Source organism: Uranotaenia lowii, chromosome 3 (assembly GCF_029784155.1).
Source record: "Uranotaenia lowii strain MFRU-FL chromosome 3, ASM2978415v1, whole genome shotgun sequence".
Lineage (NCBI taxonomy): Eukaryota > Metazoa > Arthropoda > Insecta > Diptera > Culicidae > Uranotaenia > Uranotaenia lowii.
This window is the reverse complement of record NC_073693.1, coordinates 116,161,518-116,180,871: the sequence shown is the minus strand read 5'-3', so window position 1 is coordinate 116,180,871 and position 19,354 is coordinate 116,161,518. Positions and strand designations below refer to the sequence as shown.

Genomic DNA, 19,354 nt, shown 5'->3' with positions numbered 1-19,354 from the left:
GATCGCAAATTTCATACAGACAAAAAGCGTTAGTTAACTGTCATTGAACCACGCCTAAAAATTAATATGGTCGAATTTGTTTTGTATTGTTATTTTTTCTTCCCTAGTTTTTTTTTGTTTCGATTATAGTCTTTTTACCATCATTCTAGCATTCGCGATTTTACCAACGTTGCAGTTGGCAGATCGTTATTGAAAAACTTTTCCGGTACAACTGTGTTCGATGTTTACTCTTGGGCTTGAACTCACGGACATCTGCTCAGGAGACAACAGACTTGCCAACTGAGCTATATCACAAGCCCATTTCTTCCCTAAGAAAATATCCTTGTTAATTCAGATCTTCTTAATAAATCGAATACCGAAGCCTCGTTGCCAACAGCGTCCGTCTTAGTCTTGTCGTCAATGAACAAAAAGTTCAATCCATATTAGGAAAGACATCATTGATTCTTAAGGTGAGATCATCAAATTACTGCAATCCTATATTGTCAATGGTGACAGAGACAATAACTGGCCTGCTACCTGATCAAGATGTAGACATTAACGAGTGGGAGTTAGCCGACGTAAACATGGCCGAACCAGAATTCCATCACCTGCAGTTCAGATGGTAGATTCATACTCAGACTCTCAACTAAAAGCAATAGTGAACAATCGGGTGATTCTAAAAGTATGGCTTTGGACAGCCTTCTGAAGCTAGAACAACCAGCTACGGCATGATTAGGGTTTCTTCATTACAAAATACCTGAGAACTAGGCATATGGAGAAGATAGAAGAGAGAAATTTAACCATGGGCGCTCCTAAATTCTATTCCTCCCACCACTCGGTGCTTAAACCTGACAGCAGCACCACAAAACTTAGAACTGTGTTCAACGGATCTGTCAGTACATCAACAGACCTCTCGTTAAATGATGTGCTGATGAGTAAACCAACCATACAGCAAGACCTCTTTGGTATTCTATTGAGATTCCGGTGTCATCGATACGCTTTGACCGCTGATATAAAACAAATGTTCAGGCAAGTTTTGATTCACGAAGATGATCGCCAGTTGCAATTAATTTTGTGGCGTTTTTCACCAGAAGAAGCTGTCAATACTTACTTGCTTGAATTTGGAGATCAATACCCTAAAACCAGTACTGACCACCCACGATGACTTGGAAAATTTAATGCAAGGAAATTTTAACAAAAACGTACTCAAAAAATCCATCTGTCGTCATTATTAAATTTACCCTTGGATATGATAACGTTTACCATGACTTTTTTCGGTGTAGAGAGGTGGATCAGTGCCTTCAATGCTTTCAAACGAATTCGAAAACTCTACAACAAATTAGGGGCCGTCCATAAATGATGTCACGCGTTAAGGGGGGAGAGGGCCCAGCTAACATGAAATCGTAATAGAAATGGTAATCAAAATCGAATATTAAGACATTTTCAATAACTATCGTAAACACGTTGGTATTGAGTTATTTTTTATCATTCATTTACGACAAGCATTGCCCAATAACATTGAATCGGATAGCAGTTTAATCAATTCGTATATATGTATGTCTCCAAAAAGTTGAGAATATGCCAATTCGACATTTACGATTTGAGTGAACTGATTTACGATAAATGGGTGGTCCTTCAATTGACACTCTCTCCGGTTTCTTCCTTTGACCGGTTCGTAAAAAGAAAATCTCACTTATAGAGCTATAGCGTTGGCATCGTGGTAAGATACCGGACTGCGAACTCGGAGGACTGGAGTTCAAATCTCGGTCGAAAAATTTTTTTTTGTTTATTTTGCTTTTTTTTGAAGAATCGAATCGTTGGAATCTTGTCATTGTAGATATATTGCCTCCACTTTTGTAGCTATATGCTATTTTGGTAAGTTTAATACAATCGTTTTATCTGTTATATTTGTTTGAATAATTCTGTTGTTCCTGCGTTATACCTTCATAGATGTTTGCTGGGAGGGTTTCGATTTTTGTGACAATTTATGACATGGGGGGAGGGGGGGTCAGCTTGAACGTGACATCACATATTGTTACAAAAAAAGCAACACAATAACAAATAATTTTATCTTAAATTCAATAAAATCATACTACGTAAACTTTATGAGCATAAGAAAGTTCACAAGAACACTTCCACTGCAACACTCAGGAAATTGTGCCCACCTAAATTGTGGCAAAACGTGAACTGGAATGCTTGGCTATTTTAACCTGTTCAGAAGATTTCGATTGCGAATTGATTGAGGAACTAGATTTGAATGGTTTTTCAGACATCGTCGCTGATGCTGCAATTACTGTTTCGACTTTCCCGGTCATTTATATGGAAAGTCATCAACATAATCTTTGGGCTAATGACTGAAATGTGTTTCAAGCAATGGTTGAAGGCCTTTTAAAAGTTGGTAACCTTTTTTCAATTCATTGAATAAAACTGATGAATTTAAAATAAAGATACATTTTTAATCAAATTTCTAAGGAATTCAAAATTCTATCCCGGGAGGGAGTGGGGGGGGGGGGGGGTTTATAAAAACGTGACGTAATACAAAAAGGGGGGTGACGGAAGTTGTGACAATATGTGACAAGGGGGGGAAAGGGGATCTATTTTTTCCAAATTTTGCGAGACATCATGGACGGCCCCTTATGGGACGGTTGCCGAACGATCTATTGCACCCAGGCAGGCCATTTGAAACGGTCGGGGTAGACTTTGGAGACAGCTTTCTAGCTAAACAAATGTTCGTAAGAACTACGAAAACAAAAAGAGGGTACGTGGCTCTGTTTGTTTGCTTGCGAACTAGCGCTTTTCATTTAGAGTTGGTGTCTGGGTTGTCAACAGCTGATTTCATTCAAGCCCCAAGAATATTTGCGGGATAACGAAGATGGAGTAAACCATTATTGCGACAACCCCAAACTCTTATTTGGGTTTACAAACCAAATTAAATTACTCGTGGATAGATTCAACTTTGATGTAGCCCCCAACGTCAAAGAGTTTTGTAAAACGTCTGCATTTGGCGGCATTTGGGAAGTGGGAATCAAGAATGTCAAGAAACATATGCGTCGTGTCTTGGGACACACTATACCAACGTACGAAGAGATGCTGACACTGTAGAAGCAAATGGAAGGATGCCTGAATTCAAGACCAATCTCTCCCATGTCATCTGACCCTCGCGTTCCAAATCAGCTGACCCCTGGCCATTTTATAGCCAGAGGCCCAATCAACGGTCTTTTCGACTGGAACCACTGTCAAAACAAGTGTAGTAGTCGAAATACGAAGCCATCTAGAAGTCCTCGCAGCAATTTTGGAAACGATGGAGGGTGGAATACTTTAACAATGTGCAACAGCAAACAAAAAATGTCTTGCAGTGTACCGGACTTATTAGTTGGTCCCTGTGCCTCATAAAGAAAGACAATCTATCTCCGGACACTTGGATTACCGGTCGTATCACTCAGGTTCATCCAGGACCAGATGGACGAGTTCGAGTTGCGACGTTTTTGATTTCAAAAGGCGGAATCAAAAGATCCCTAGATAAGTTATGTCTTCCACCGTTTGAAGGAAATACAGGCGGGAGGAGCATGTTGAGGAACAAATAAATATGAATTAACAAACTTTATGTAATTCTCATCGTTGCTTTTTGCTTAGTGTATATTATTAATCTAGTACTGCAATCAGATACCCTCGGGCCAACTGTCATCGACGGAAACGCCACGAAATCACTTTTTTCGTGAGTTCCGAATAAAGCAGACGTACCATTTTCAGATCGAACGAAGCAGCGTGTTATTACAAGTGACAGTTTTCAACAGATCCAGTAAACTTATCAGCTTTGCCGATGACATTGATATAGTCGGTAGATCATCTGCGGAGGTGGAGGAGATCCACCGATAACTGGAACGCGTAGCATGAAGGATTGGGTTAACGATGAATACGTCCAAGGCGAAGTATATGCTGACCTGCGGATCTGACCGAGCCCGCTTTTGTCCAGTAATAATAAGTTTACGATCGACATCGACGACCTTGAGGTAGTCGAAGACTTTGTTTATTTTGGCTCACTGGTAACCGCAGACAATAACACCAACCATGAGATCCGACGGCGAATGATCAGCGGAAGTCGTGCTTACTATTGACTCTGTAAGCAACTGTGGCACAGTGCGGTGAACAGTGGACAAAAGTCAAAAAATGAACTTCATGCAAATGTGCATTTTATCATTCAAATGTATTGGTGAGAGGTTGAAGCACCTTGAACAAGTGTAAGTTGGTCATTTAAGCCTTTTGTTTTGCTATACGGTGACCTGGAAGTTGTTCTGTCAAATTTTCGGTTGTTTTGAAAACTTTTTGGTTCAAACATTGCGGAGCAAACAACCGCATCGCGTTCGGATATTTTTGATTCGAAAATAAGTTACTTGTGTTACAAACATGGATTCAGGTATGTAGAATATTTTGCAGTATAATTTTGATGAAAAAAAAATTCGATCGGCCACAGCACCTGTTTTAAATCCAAAGTATTTTTCCTTTTATCTAAATCTTAAATTGTTTTTGAGTTGGTCCGTTAAAATTTGCGTCAAAAGACGTCATTACCATTTTATGCTCAAAAGCTCAGGATACTATCCTAGAATAAGCTGTATAAAGGATTTTTTGCGTTTTTTTGCGCTAACAGAGATATTTGCATTTTTATAGGAAACCATCAGTACCCCAAAAATCGAAATATTTTCGAAATTTGGAATAGTGTGAATAAAAAACAGAAAATTGACAAGGTTTTGGATTATTTATCATTAACATTTGAGTCGTTTATTCAAACTAAATCTGATTTTGAAGAACTGAGGGATTATTGCAGCCAATATTGCTCGAACTTGAGCAAAAAATGGGAGTCTTCGTATCAGAAAATGGAAGTTTTCAACGAACGCCATTGTCACTGGTTGGATAAACCGCTGTCATTGCCGCTTTCCATTCAACAACTAGAACCAACATCATCATCAATCGGAAGACCAAAAAAATCTTTTTCAGAATGCTCGGCAATGACAAAAAAAACGAAGAGTTGAAAATCTGATCCAACATCATCAATTTGAAGAGCTAGAATATGCTGCAAACATTTCTAGCGACTCAACTGGTTCCAACAACTTTTCCGACTGCAAAATGTCTCCCTCGGAAGCATTGGTACTGCTGGTAGATTTGGATTTATCAGAGCGAAAATATGAAACATTACGCTCAGTAGTTAATTCAAAAATTAACGGTTTTTTTCCAAGCTTATATTCCATTAAAAAACATAAGGAAACAGTGTTACCCAAGAAAATAAACGTAACAGAGACTACTGCAGAGGTAGAATTAAAAGATATCGCCAGTGTAACAGCCGACAGAATTCTGCAGTGTTCTTCTGGAATTAATGAATCTGTCAAATCCTTAAAATTAATATCAAAATGGGGATTCGATGGCAGTTCTGGACATAGCTTATATAAACAAAAATTCAGCGAAGGAAATAAAACCGATGAAAGTCTTTTCTTGATAGCGTTTGTTCCGTTGAAATTGGTTGACGTTGATACTGGAAAGGAATGCTGAAAAAATTCGAAACCAAGCTCAACAATGTTTTGCCGACCAATCAAATTTATGTTTGCCAAGGAATCAACTGATTTGATAGCGGAACAAGAATCTCTTATGACTCAAAAAATAAAAAACCTTGAGAAATATAAAACAATAGTCGATTCTCATGTCGTAGAAGTTGATTTTGAGTTTCTTCTGACCATGGTGGATGGTAAGATCTGCACAGCTTTGTCAGACGAATCAGCTTCAACACGGTGCTATATCTGCCATGCTTCTCCAAAAGAAATGAACACTCTTGTAATTGGTCAAAAGCCTGCAGACGAAATTCAATACAGGTTAGTTTCGTTTGTTTGTTTATTCGTTTAACAACCTTTCACAACTTTTGTTTCAACACAGGTTTGGATTATCGACATTGCATTGCTGGATTCGGTGTTTCGAGTGCCTTTTGCACATCGCATATCGTCGTGATATAAAAAAATGGCAAGTCAAATCTAACGATAAGAGTATCTTCGAGGCAACCAAAAAACAAATTCAACGGGAATTTAAAACAAATTTAGGACTAACCGTCGATACACCAAAAGCTGGGTTTGGAACATCTAACGACGGAAACACGGCTCGTAGTTGTTTTGAGAATTCCTCAGTTAGCTCTAAAATAACTGGCATTGATGAGAGAATAATTAAAAAATTTCACCTCATCCTACGTCTAATATCCAGCAATTTTAAATTGGATATACTAAAATTCGGAAAACTACTGGAAGAAACGAAAAACTTATACGTGGAACTTTATCAATGGTTTTACATGCCCGTTACTGTTCACAAACTCCTAATGCACAGTGCAGAAATCATAAGCATGTTTGAACTACCTATAGGAGACCTTTCTGAAGAAGCCTTAGAAGCGACTCACAAGATTGTTAGACGAAATCGATTGAACCACACGCGTAAAAATTCCAGACAAAACACAAACGCTGATTTATTGGGAAGATTGCTGCTGAATTCAGATCCTCTTATTTCCACAGCAAGAAAGACCTTCAATTCAAACAACCAATTGCCGAAGCATGATGCCCTACTTCTTCCGTATTTGAAAGATACGAAATTGGAAAATTATGACAAATCTCCTTGAATTGATTTTTTTGTTTCCTTTTTCTTCTTACTTTTAAATAATGAATTAAACAACATTGAACATTTGATTATAAGCATATTTTTCTGACATATCACATTTCTATATTAAAATGGTTTAAAATGATATTCTCGTAAATCAAAACTTCGGTACTTCCGTGCAACCATGGTAAAACAACTAACAGAAAAGGATCCAATCACCAAAAACAAGATTTCTAACATTTTCTTATCATTATTCACCATAAAAACACAAAAAGTTGCCAAAAACAAACTTTTTATTACTTTTGTCCACGGCTTGTATGAGATCACCGCACTGTGTGTGGTCGAGAAGCAGAGTTGCAAGATTTCAGATAATCATTTGAAATTGATACTCACCGTGATGAGTATCAATTAAGCAGCACAATGAATTTCGTTGTGATGCTCAAAGCTTTCGATGTCAAACGAAATTCACTGAGCATCACATCTAGAAAAAAAATCAGAAATCCAGAATCCCATTAGAGAAATCTTCAGCTATATTCCCCACTTTTTCCCCTACTATTTTTTGACGACAGTTAAATTTGTAACGAATTTATGGAATATTTGAATGTATCATATATTTCGATTAGCTTTTCACATTAGTGAAACGCCAAGTTGAACGACTCAAAACGCTTGGATATAAAAAAAATAAGAGCGCTTTAATGATTGGAGTTTATTGAAACTTTTTAATAACGAAAGTGTTAAAGCTCGTGGTACCTATGTTTCAAAAAGTTTCTATGTACACAACACACTACTTATAAATGTTGAGAACAGCAAGTTAATTTTATAATATTATTTGCAAATACGGCGCTTTGGTACTAAACAATTTATAACATAATTTCATAGTCAAGACGACTTAAATAAAAAATATAAAATTCAGCCATTGACGTTTTGTTGGTTTTCAAATTAAAAGCAACAACCTAATATGGGATTAAAAGCAACATTTCTAATCGATTTTCTGGTTATTTGAAATCAGTGCAATATGCTTAGTTTCAACTTTTATTTAAATCTCTTTTCAAACGATCTTTTTTTAAACGTCCTTGGTCCTTGACATCCCTTCTCTGTTCCAAACTTCTTATTGGTAGTGCAATTTTCTGCCGAATTTTTGACAATAATAGTCACTTAGAGACTGTAAAAGATCCGGAACAACCGTAGAGAAAACCAACTTTCGAAACCAATCTTGACATTCCCGATTTCACAAAAACCACTTCAAAATGATGTACTAGGTCATGAATGATCAATTAACAGTCTAAACTAGCCATTTTAATAAAATTGAACAAGGTTTTTTCCAAGGGTTTCACGAATTTCTTTTAAAGGGTATTTTTAAACGTACTCAAAAATCGTTAAAAAAATCCAGCTATGATAATTAAAGAACAATTTATTTCTGATGCATGTGTCTAAAAGCTCATAAGATAGTAATCAAAAAATTGGAAGTAAGACCGCTTAACAAGAGAAGCGATTTCACAATTACTCCAAATGGTAGTACAATAATATTTGATCAATCTTAATATTCAATGGCACATTATTATTTCTGTTATATTCTTTTTTCTATTTATATATATATATATTTCTATTTATAAATCTTCTGGAAACGCTCTTAATAGAATAAGTGAATTTATCGGACATTAGATAGGCCAGATAGACATGAGATTAGTAGGATGAATCATATCCTACTTTTTGGTGCAACAATCATGTTTTCTACTTCAGAAATTTCCCACTGGGAATTTCAAACATCATGCGAGTCGAGATAATATTTGAAAAAGATCTGTGAGCCGGTGCAAATAAAACCGGCTTTCTTTCTCTTGAAAAAGAAAATCTTTAAAATGCATATAAAATCAATAAAATGTCTTTTTTAAATTGAAATAAAAAAAAATAACCGTTAGGCTAGAAGCTACAAACCGCCGCTTTCATTAAAATCTTTTTTTAATTTTTATATTTTAAAATTTAATTTGTTTGGAAGAATAAGAAACTATTTTCTTCATTTATATTAAAACTCTACATAGCTACCTATTAATTTAAACTTCGTTTTTAAGGTTGCCGCTACAAGTAAAAGCAAAGCATAGCTCGAATGCTATAAATAAAATCATAAAACTTTTTGCTGCAAAATTGACAAAAAAAACTTTCGGTAATTCAAAGATACTAAATTTGTAAAATTAAGCCCGGTGGATCCTTATAATTTTAATTCTGAATTTTAGTGTTTCCCAGCTTAGTTGTCTTTGCAGTGTTAATATTTATAATAATCAAATATTAAGCTATTCAGATTTTGCTATATTTTTTTATAGTTTCTTGTAATGTCCAGAAGATTTGAGATATTTTTTTCCTGCAAGCACATTAAGCCATTGGGGTTTTTTTTGAAGAATTTTGAGCTTGGGCATTTCAATGTTTGCGGTTCTTTTCCATGATTGCATAACTTTGCATCAACGTTTTTAAGAGATTTAAAAGTACATTACTGTAGGAAATACAATTTCATAACTTGCATGTCTTAATTCCTCTGAATACGAGCGAGACTCATCAACATATTTGGTCATAAAAACTTTTTGCTCATTCTGTAAAACTTTCATTAAACTAAGACATAAATATTATAATCAGATTCTTACAAGTCATGATAATACATTCTTCAGAAAGATGTTTTAAAATCAAAACTTTCATTCACAATCATCGTTTACGTTTTACACTGAGATTCAAAAAGGAAGAACCTCACTCGATAAAATATAAACTAAACGAGATTTCGCAACTTTGCTTAAGACATAAATAAAAAAAAAAACAAATTATTATCATCAACCTGATTGTACTGAGCTTTTAATAGTATGTTCTCTGTAAAAATGTTTAAAAAAGTTTAACTGGCCTTTAACATTCATCAAGTATAACTGACAGTTTTTAAAAAGTCGTGGTATGTTCAGCTTTTTCTGAACTATAAAACTTGTTTCATTGTTCAAGAGCTTGCATAAATATAATTCCATGGCATCTCTGCCTTCCAAAAAGTAGTTTTTCTGCTCGTGATTCTCAGTCTGAGAAAGCGTTGACATTCAAGACAAAAACCGTTTGTGATACTCACGATGAGATTACCAAGCATCACACTGAGATTCAAAAAGGGAAAATCTCACTCAAAAAAATCTCAATCTCATGAGATTTCGCAACCTTGTCGAGAAGTAATCAATAAATATCAATAAATTAAAGTGCAAAATATATGAAGCTCCTAACTTCTTCTCACTTGACATTAAGTAACATAAGCATTCAGCCTTATTTTTTAAAAACTTTGACAATAAAAATGATTAAAGTAGAATAATGTCTGGAAAGAGATTTATCAATTTTCAGCCAAAAGTGTCAAATTGATACTCTAGAACTCATAAAGGTTTTATTTTTTGTTTTTAGCGGATGTCCAAAAATACTGACAGATCCGTAGCTATTTTGAGCGGAAGAGTCTTAAGCTAGCATTTTTCTTTTTTTTTAGTACTAGCTGACCCGTTGTGCTTTGCTACACCTTCCGAAAATAAATGTAATTTGTAAAAATTTATTCAAATTTAGATTTTAGAGAGCATTTTTTTAAATCAAACCTCATCATACTTCAGAACCAACAACTTTAAAATGAGAGCTTCAGCTGCAGTTCTGAATTGCAATTCAAAGATGGTATATATTATTTACTGAAACTTGATCTCTAAACTTGTTTTTCAAGATCTCAAATTTGTACTCTGTACACAAAAAAAAACTCTTTTTAAATATGGTCCCTTCTTTGAAAAGTTCGTTATCTTAAATTTACATGGGAGCTCCCCCATCTTTTCCAATTTTGTCCCCCACTGTTTGAAGAAGGTAGGCAAATTTAACCGGCTCGAGTTTACATAAAATTACTAATTGAAAGAAATAGATTCGCATATTGGAATTTATTGCAGATTGTACTTTATGGAGATGAACAGCGTGAATCGAGACAGTTTTTTGAGTAGATTCCTCCTGATAAGCTTTAGATGGGGTATTTTTTGGAGTTGAAAAAATAAGCTAAAGAAATTAGCAAAAACCGATGAAAAACATTTTTAATAGCCATTTTCAAACAGCATTTTTCACTATCCTCGCCTACGAAGCAGTTTGAATATCTATCCTCTTGCGCCAAAATTGTTTTAAAAAAATGTTTCACCATATTCCAAACTCGTGGACATGAGACATTATTGCTTGATTTTTTCCCAAACAGCACTTATCATGGTAATGAAAAAAATATTTTAAATTAGTTATGTATTAAACACAGTGCATATTTCTTTTTTTTTAAATAAATTTACTACGGCAAAAATATAAATATTTAAAAAAAATATCAGTTCGACGTTTGCCCTTGCCCCACCGTGTAAGTTGACAGGAGGGAATATTGTTTTAAACACTTTAAGGGTATACTAAAAATTTCACATAAAAATTTTGCGTCCAGTTTAATATCAGATCTAAAGTCTCGCTTTTCAAAAACGAAGCGGATCAAAAGTCTCTTTTATGCAGCCATGTAACACAAAAACACATTTCATGTTAAGTACGTACTTGAATTGGTATGTAAGCAAAAAGTATGATGGTTTTTTCAGAATTATTTAAAATAAAAAGCTCTCATTTTCATTTCTAAATTCGTTTCAGTTGAAACAACTTCTAGAAGAAAACATAATTTTTAATTTTTTTACAGAAAAAGTTGAACGTTTGAACATGTTCTAATGTTCCTTGAATGAAAAGACGAATTCTACCTACATTAACATGAACTAAATACGGAAGTATTTTTTCAAATCTTTCAATTGGTTTCGATTCGATTGATAACATACCAATCCGTGTCACATCTAGGCGTCATTTATTACCACGTGCAATTAGGCAAGAAAAAAACACATCTAGGTTGCATATCGCTCCCACGTGCATAAGAAAAATAGGTACTTGGTTAAGAAACAGGCGCCTGATTGTTAAATTTTTCCAGCGATCAATGAATGAACAGTATGCTTCGGTTACTATCCACTTGCGACGACGACGTTTGCCTGACCATAGAGACGAAAAACAAACCCCTCAAATAAAAGAAAAATGGATGCCATGACTTTTCAATTTCAGAATGTCAATCTGGGTCTCATCTAGGAGTCATCCATAACCATGTGCTCTATAAATGAGCTAGGAATCAAGTAGAAAAAAAATCACATCAAGGCTCCATATCGCCACCCCTTGCATTGAAAATCTTCTTGGTTGAGAAATACGCGCCAAAATATTCCCACTGATCAGTATGCTATGCGATGGTTACTACCCTTTGGCGACGTTGGCTTGCGACGCCTCGACCATAGAGACGAAAAACAAACCGCCCAAAGGAAGAAAAAATCTCGAGAAAATGGATGTCATGACTTTAATTTGCTTCGAAAAACTACAAATTTTGTATGAAAGCCCCCCCTCCCGTAAGTCGGATGGAGTTTTGACTATTACAGAAACCATCCCCGGCCTCAAAAACCCTCAGATGCCAATTTTGACGATGATCGGTTCAGTAGTTTTCGAGTCTATAGGGAACAGACAGACAGACAAACATTCATTTTTATATATATAGATTAATTACGACTGATTGGTTGCCATATTGATGATCATCAAATCAGTTTTTTTCAAGCAGTCTCAAAAAAAAAATCTGAAGTCAAGAATTATAAACCTAAAATTATGCAAAGACTCAATAAAATTCATGCCCGGGTGTTATCATATGGAATAATTTTCACAGTCCAATCTACCAATCTCTCGCTCTGTGAAACTTTCCGGGTTTTTTTTTTTCAAAAAGTTTCAACAACCGGGGAGATAGAATCATTTTCGTTTCGGAAAACGTTACGCTAGCTGTCCGGTTGATGGACTTGAACGAAACCTAGAACGACGAACCTGTCCCGTCGACCAACCGATTTGCATGGAAATCGAACCTAGCTGAAATTAATCATGTTTGGACAAGAGAAACTGTCGGCGAAATCGCGCGCGCGAGTTCTACCCGTTCTATCTATCTTGTGCGAGAAATTAGTCAGCCGGTTTCCGTAAAGGTAACTTCGAGGGGAGCGCAAAAATCTCCCTCGACACTCACAACAAACAGACCACATGGAAGAAGACGACTGCCGTAGGAGACTTTTCAGAACCGTCAGCCGGAGAGTAACGCACCTTTCTGCTGTTTATTTTATTGTTTATGCTTCCATCCAACTCCGGCCAAAGTCCGGTCCTTTCGGCGAGCGAAGATGATCGCGTGAGCCGAATGGCACTTCGTATAAAACGTCCGTAACCCCTCGGAGCATCTTTTAGTTCAGATTTGAATTTTCACCTGAGTGTCGTCTTTTTGGTGATTCGCGCTGCTTTTGGTGCCCTTCGTGTTTGGATATCAGTTGGGTGGGAAAATCCGGTATTACGAGCCGGGTGGATTTAGTGGATCATCTCTGAGTGACAGTGTGACAACAAAGTTGGAAAACACTAGCATGACCTCACTTTCGGCTGAATAGTAATTCAAGTAAGAAAATAATCGGAAAACAGTGTGGGGGACTTATAGTTAGTCATTTAGTGCGAAAACCTTCAAGGTGCTCAACATCATCTTCATTAGCATCAGGTGTAAATTTCAACTGGCAGCCTTCAATCCTTCAAAGGATATTCGGAAGCTGCTGACGGAGAGACAAAATGGTAAGTGCAATTCAAGCCGACCTGCAGCTCATAAAATGCCACAGGTCGACCCAGAGAACCTTGCAAGGACATTTATCAGCGGTTTATGGCTATGGGATGCATCGATGCAGTTTTACAACAACACATGTGTGGGGCGTCAGGGCACGATAGTTAACTAGCAATTTCTGTCAGTGAAGATGATAAATTGCTACACCCGATATGTTCCGTCGTTTCAAGAGGGGAGGGTTGAAAGGTTGAAGCAAAAAACCTACTAATATAAGCAAAAATTAAATGAACCTGTTCACGGTATTCAACACACCTACCGTGTAATTGGTAGTTTGAGGCATCCACCAAACGTAGGCGACGAAGTGAATATTAGCCCAAAGGAAGAGACATCATAAAAAAAAAGATCGACCATTTTCAACATACTTATCACGCTGATTGGCAAACATGATAATGAAGGTATATGCTCGAAACAATTAGTGATCCAGTGATAAATTTCACCCGGCCACGAAGAAGCCCAATGCCGGTTATGCAAATTGAAATTGAAATTGATGGAACGGCTTATGGGCAAGTGAAAAGACAATTTAAACTAATAAGAATCAATAAGTTAAAACTGTAATGCACTTTATCTTGAAAATAAGTGAAAACATTTCCATGACACCTCAGTTGGCAAGTTAGTTGCCTCCTGAGCCGATTATCGCAAGTTCGGGCACAATAGTAAACATTGAACACAGTTGTAGATACCGGATTAATTTTTCAGTGACGGTCCGCTAACTCAAACATTGATAGAAATTGACAAGTTCCATAATTATGGAAAACGACTTTAATCGAAACAAAAAAAGTTTTTCATTTTGTATTTCATATCTCACTAGCTGGTCCAGTTTGCTTCGATACACCTTTCAAAAGTTAACAAAATTTTCAAAAAATTATCCCCCTTTCCTTTGTACCTACTCCCTGGGAAAAGTGTTTTGTCTCAAATAGTTATAGAACCATACCTAACATAATTTCTCATGTCAATTTTTCCCATTTGTTAGATTAATTCTCGGATTATTCAAAAAAAAAAATGTATTGAAGCCCTCCTCTCCCTTCCAATATTCTCAATCCTATTCTTCTACTGCAAGAAAGAAATTGTTTCAAATATTTTTTTCGGAAATCCTATTATCGGACTACTGCAAGAAAGAAATTGTTTCAAATATTTTTTTCGGAAATCCTATTATCGGACTATTTTGATATTCTAAATTATGTTGTTTCCGAATAACGCATGTGCCATACACTTTTTTCGCTAAAACTCTCTTGTGTCACGTCAATTCTACAAATCTTATAGTTTTGGAAAGCTTGTAACGTGACTTAAATATGATTCTTAAACAATATTGAGCTACAGTAATATATTTTGAAGTTTAAAGTCTAAAAAAAACGAAAAAAACACGCTTAAGAAAAAAGGCGGTAGATCAGTTATTTAGAGCTCCAAAAAAAAATGACTAAATGCCTAAGCTGCAGTTTCAGCATAGTTGTATAACTGGAAGCACGCGCACTGTCACTTCGGCTTTGAACTTCCATTTTATTTTATTTTTTGAAAGGAGTTAAACCCGTTAGGGTCATTCTTATTTTAACTTCCATAACTTATCACTCTGATGATATTTTTTGATCAAAATTTCTGCGTGAGATAGAAGAACTTTCACACTTGAGCTTTCTAAAATGTGTGTGGCCTGAAATACAGTAATTCTACGAAAATCGGACTTATTGGACTTTTACCTTTAAAACTGCAATTTCTCAGGAACTACGCTCCGCTTTTTAGTGAAATTTTGCAGAGTGATTGTTGAAATATAAAGTTAGCATGTCTGAAGCTTTTGAAAAGTTCAATCGATGAGAATAAAAGCTACTCGAGGTACAATATTTCAGATATGAATCTAAAAATGTGATTTCTACAGAATTTTGGACGATCCATGAGAACAATATTTTTTCCATCCACAAATCAGTCAAAAACTGTCTAACAGAAGCACTAAAGGAAAGAAAAAATGGAATAAATGATTCATTTGTGTTCTGAAATCAGTATCTCACGATATTATTTTGAGTTTCTGATAGTAATAGATTTACTGGTGTTTGAACATAAAATATGATTTCCCTACTCGTCCGAAATTCAATAGAACTCGCATTTTCGATTCATCTCTGAAATAATGTACCTCGCATAGCTTTTGATCCCATCGATAGAACTTTGAAAAAAAATCAGACATGCTAACTTTGTATTTCAACAATCATTCTTCAAAATTTCAATATAAAGCGTAGCATAGTTTTTGAGAAATTGCAGTTTGAATGGTAAAAGTCTAAATAGACCGATTTTCTAAGAATTACTGTATCTCAAGCTGTTTGAATAAAAAATCAACTAAGATTGAACGAACGAACAGAGATTCATTTTCCTTCGGTAAACAAAAAAAGGCAAATTTTAGAAAGCTCAAATCTTGTGATATAATAGTGTGATAGTTGATCTATCCTAGGCAGAAAATTTTATAAAAAAATATCATCAAAGTGTAAAGTTATTGAAGTTCATAGTCGAAGTGACAGGTCTTCCAATTTGTTTACAATTATGATCGGTACTGTATATGGACATATTTTGATATTTTATTTAAAACATGGCAACAAAAAAAAAAGTTAAAAGTAGTGTGAAAACCGTACGTTTTAATCAATTAACTGCTAAAGGTTTCAGGCACAGTAGAAAATTAAAAAAAAGTGAAATGGAAAGTAGACGTAATTTGTAACATTCATCTTTAGTTTTTTTTTCCTTTCACACATCTTTGTGCGCAAAATGGCTTTGAGATATTGCCCCACTGCACCCGTCATCCAAACAGGGTTTTGTGTTGACTTTTTAGAATTCAGAAAGTACTTCAAATCCAAATCTAAAATAAACATCTGAACCAACCGTTTAGTGCAAAATGCATCAATCATAAATGATAAATGAAAAAAAAAAAATCACCTTGACCAGGAATCGAACTCGATTCTACTGATTACCTCTCCGACACCTTACCAATAGGCCAAATCGACAGATGAAACAAGTCAAGCTGTAGCTCTATTATTCAGTTGACTTCATCGAGTCGAATTCGCTGCTAGATTCCTTGGCAGAAAACGCTCATGTTGCCCCGAAAAATGGTGCTTATACTGCCCCAGTGGGGGTTCTCATTATGCCCCTACAGGGACTGGTTTTCAGCTTTCGGCAAAAAAAAAATTTAAAATGCAATTTTGAACAATTTCATCTACTTTTTCAAGTTTCATTCAATTAGGCAATGGACTATTTGAGTGTCTGAACACGAAACAATATTTTCATTTACATATTATAGCTGTTCTCTATGGTTAAATAAGCGTTTTCCTTAAGGTGGCCATTTTGCCCTTATCTCCCCTACATCATGTTGCAGTGCGTACATTATAGATCATTATTTTCCGGTACATAAAGTTTTCAAAATATTTCTGTCAAGATGACAAGGAGATATCTTTTTTTGCGAAAAGTGTGGAAAATAGTGGAAATTTATCTAAGAAAATACGTATTTCCATAGGAAAGAGCGATGCCCATTTCTCCCGAGTGCTCGTTATGCCCTTATATCCCCTACCTTGACGAAAGAAAAAACGTTGTTGTCATGAAAATATTTTGACCAGGTGAATTTTTCAGTTTAATGGCAACGTGTTGTGTCGAAATTTAACGACTTTGAGAGATTTCACTACAATAACCTATTCAATGAGATATGGTTTATCCGAAAACTATATGTGTTGAACATTTTTATTATGGTTTTATTATTGCATTTTATATGCAGCTAGTTTTATAACTGTTTTATAATGGTCATAAAAAAGGCTTAGATGCTTGATGCAACCATTTGGTTTCAGGTAGTTTTGGACACGCTAATAAAGCTTTTACTGATTAAATAAGAAATTGTTTCATGCTTTTTTTGTATGTTTTATAAAGTCATGCAGTGCTTCACGTAGTGCAAAAAAAAATCCTTTGTTTCTAATTTGTTTTCCTTTACTTCAAAGAATTGCCCACTTTGAAAATTAATAAAAAATCTTTGATTCAAAGCATTTTTTAGTTTCAAGAATAAATCCATTATTTCCAATTTAAAAAAAACTCAGATCCATATTACATTGTGACGAATCTCGTTCATTTTGGTCACTCTAAATTCGTCTCAATAGATATGTTTTCACAAATCTCTTGAACGCGTTTGCCATAATTTTGATTCAAAATGATGCCAGTTAATCATTGTTTCGTTTTTGTAATCGTCTTAAATGTTTTGGAGGGAAAATTTGTATTATGACTAATGAGAAAATATATTGTTCTTCTTAAGTTTGTCGCGATCAAGAACAGATGTGTTTTCTTGAACCATTCTGAAGGTCTACCCAAACACATTGTTTTTAATACAAAGGAGTTTGTTTCATTAGCATATTTTTTGATCAAAAACCATTTTTATTTTGGTTCAAATACTAAGTTTTTCTGAGTATTGATTTTAAAACCGTGCCATAATAATAGAAGGTGACAGTTCTCGATGAAGATGGCAAAACAGAACACGCTCAGGCTAGATTGCAGATATTTGAATTGGAACTCCCATTTTTACACATTTTTTGAAAAGTCATGTGCGTTATTTTTAAGTTTGTAATAATTATCTCTATAATATGATTATTGAGCAAATGGGTCCAACTAGTAGGATTAAAGATTTGTTGGTTGACGCCAACCATTAATCTAAAATGGCGGCTCCCGCTTTTCTTTTCAAAGCTTTGAATGACGTACAATCTATTGAAACATTTACAACATGGGTATTGGATGAAAGGACTAAACGTGTAGAAGTCGAATTTCGTTGTCCGACGCCATCTTGAAATCCAAGATAGCTGCTTCTGCTGAACTTAAAATGCTGTAAATGATTAAAAATTGCACGAAAATCCCACAATATGGGTATTAAAAATATAAAAATATAAATATAAAAATGAAAAACTAGTAAATAAACAAATAGTGAAATTTGACTTCTTATCGTTTAGCCTTTTCACACAAAACCCATATTTTGGGGTTTTTATGTGGTTTTTATGTGGTTTTTATTCGCTTACAGCATTTTAAAGTTAATCGGGAGCCGCCCTCTCGAATATCATGATGGCGTCAGACAACGAAGTTGGACTTGAGTTCATGCTCCCATTCCACCGGACATTCAAAACCAATCCCTTATTTATTCCATTTAAAAAATCAGTCCTCATTTACTGTACAATTCAGAAATGAGAAACTCATCCTACGCGTTTAATTTGTTGGCTGGTGAAAAGAACGTCAAATTTTAGCTATTTGTATGGCTCTCATAAGTCCATTGAAAAACTAATAAGCATTTATCTGACTATAAGCACGCTATTTATATGGCTCTCATAAGACCATTGAAAAACTAATTAGCATTTATATGACTATAAGAAAGATATTGAGCATTGGATTGACATACGCCTTGTTGGTTGAAAAGCCAAAGGGCAATATCACAATGCCCCTAATCATAATATAAAAAATCAATTTTTGAATTACGTTTCCAAACTCGGCTGAGTTTCAAGATCCTCATCATTCATACCGACAATATTGTATCCAGATCATTCACCCAATGATAATTAAAATTAAAAGTTATGATCCAGTTTCAGATTTGACAAAAGAGTTGAATATTCTAATTGCCATTGATTCAGACTTTACATAAAAGAATATTCAGTATCATAGGCAATTTTCATTTTTTTTTTAAATAAATAATCCTCCCCGAGTTCTGACTTTCATAAAAAATGTAAAATTTTGGATTTTGAAAAATGGTGGGGAATCATGGGCCACCAAATCCAAATCGACCAAATAACATGCAAAGTTTATAAGTTGACCCAAAACTGTAATTTCATTTTTTATTTCGTTTTTTAAGCGATTTCAGATGATGAAATTAAAAAGAGAGTTATGTTAGATCGAGTAGTTTCAAAACCTGACTCGCGAACGTTTTGGCAAAATTCATTATCTAAGATTAATACAAGTTAGAAAACTACACAGATAGGAAAAATGTTTTTTAAGTTATGAATGTGTAAAAAAACACCAACATAAAGATGGCCCTAGATACCCCACATTATGTGATCCATGATTCCACACAAGAGATGG

General features: G+C 35.0%; 1 protein-coding gene across 1 annotated transcript in view; it reads left to right on the top strand.

Moving 5' to 3' along the window:
- Positions 1 to 12,894: 12,894 nt before the first annotated feature.
- Positions 12,895 to 19,354, top strand: part of LOC129755232 (mucin-2-like) — a 91,733-nt gene continuing 85,273 nt past the window's right edge. Inside the window, exon 1 of the mRNA XM_055751618.1 lies at positions 12,895 to 13,251. Within this exon, the coding sequence (XP_055607593.1) occupies positions 13,249 to 13,251 (3 nt within the window). The 5' untranslated portion in view covers positions 12,895 to 13,248. The remainder of the gene's footprint in view (positions 13,252 to 19,354) is intronic.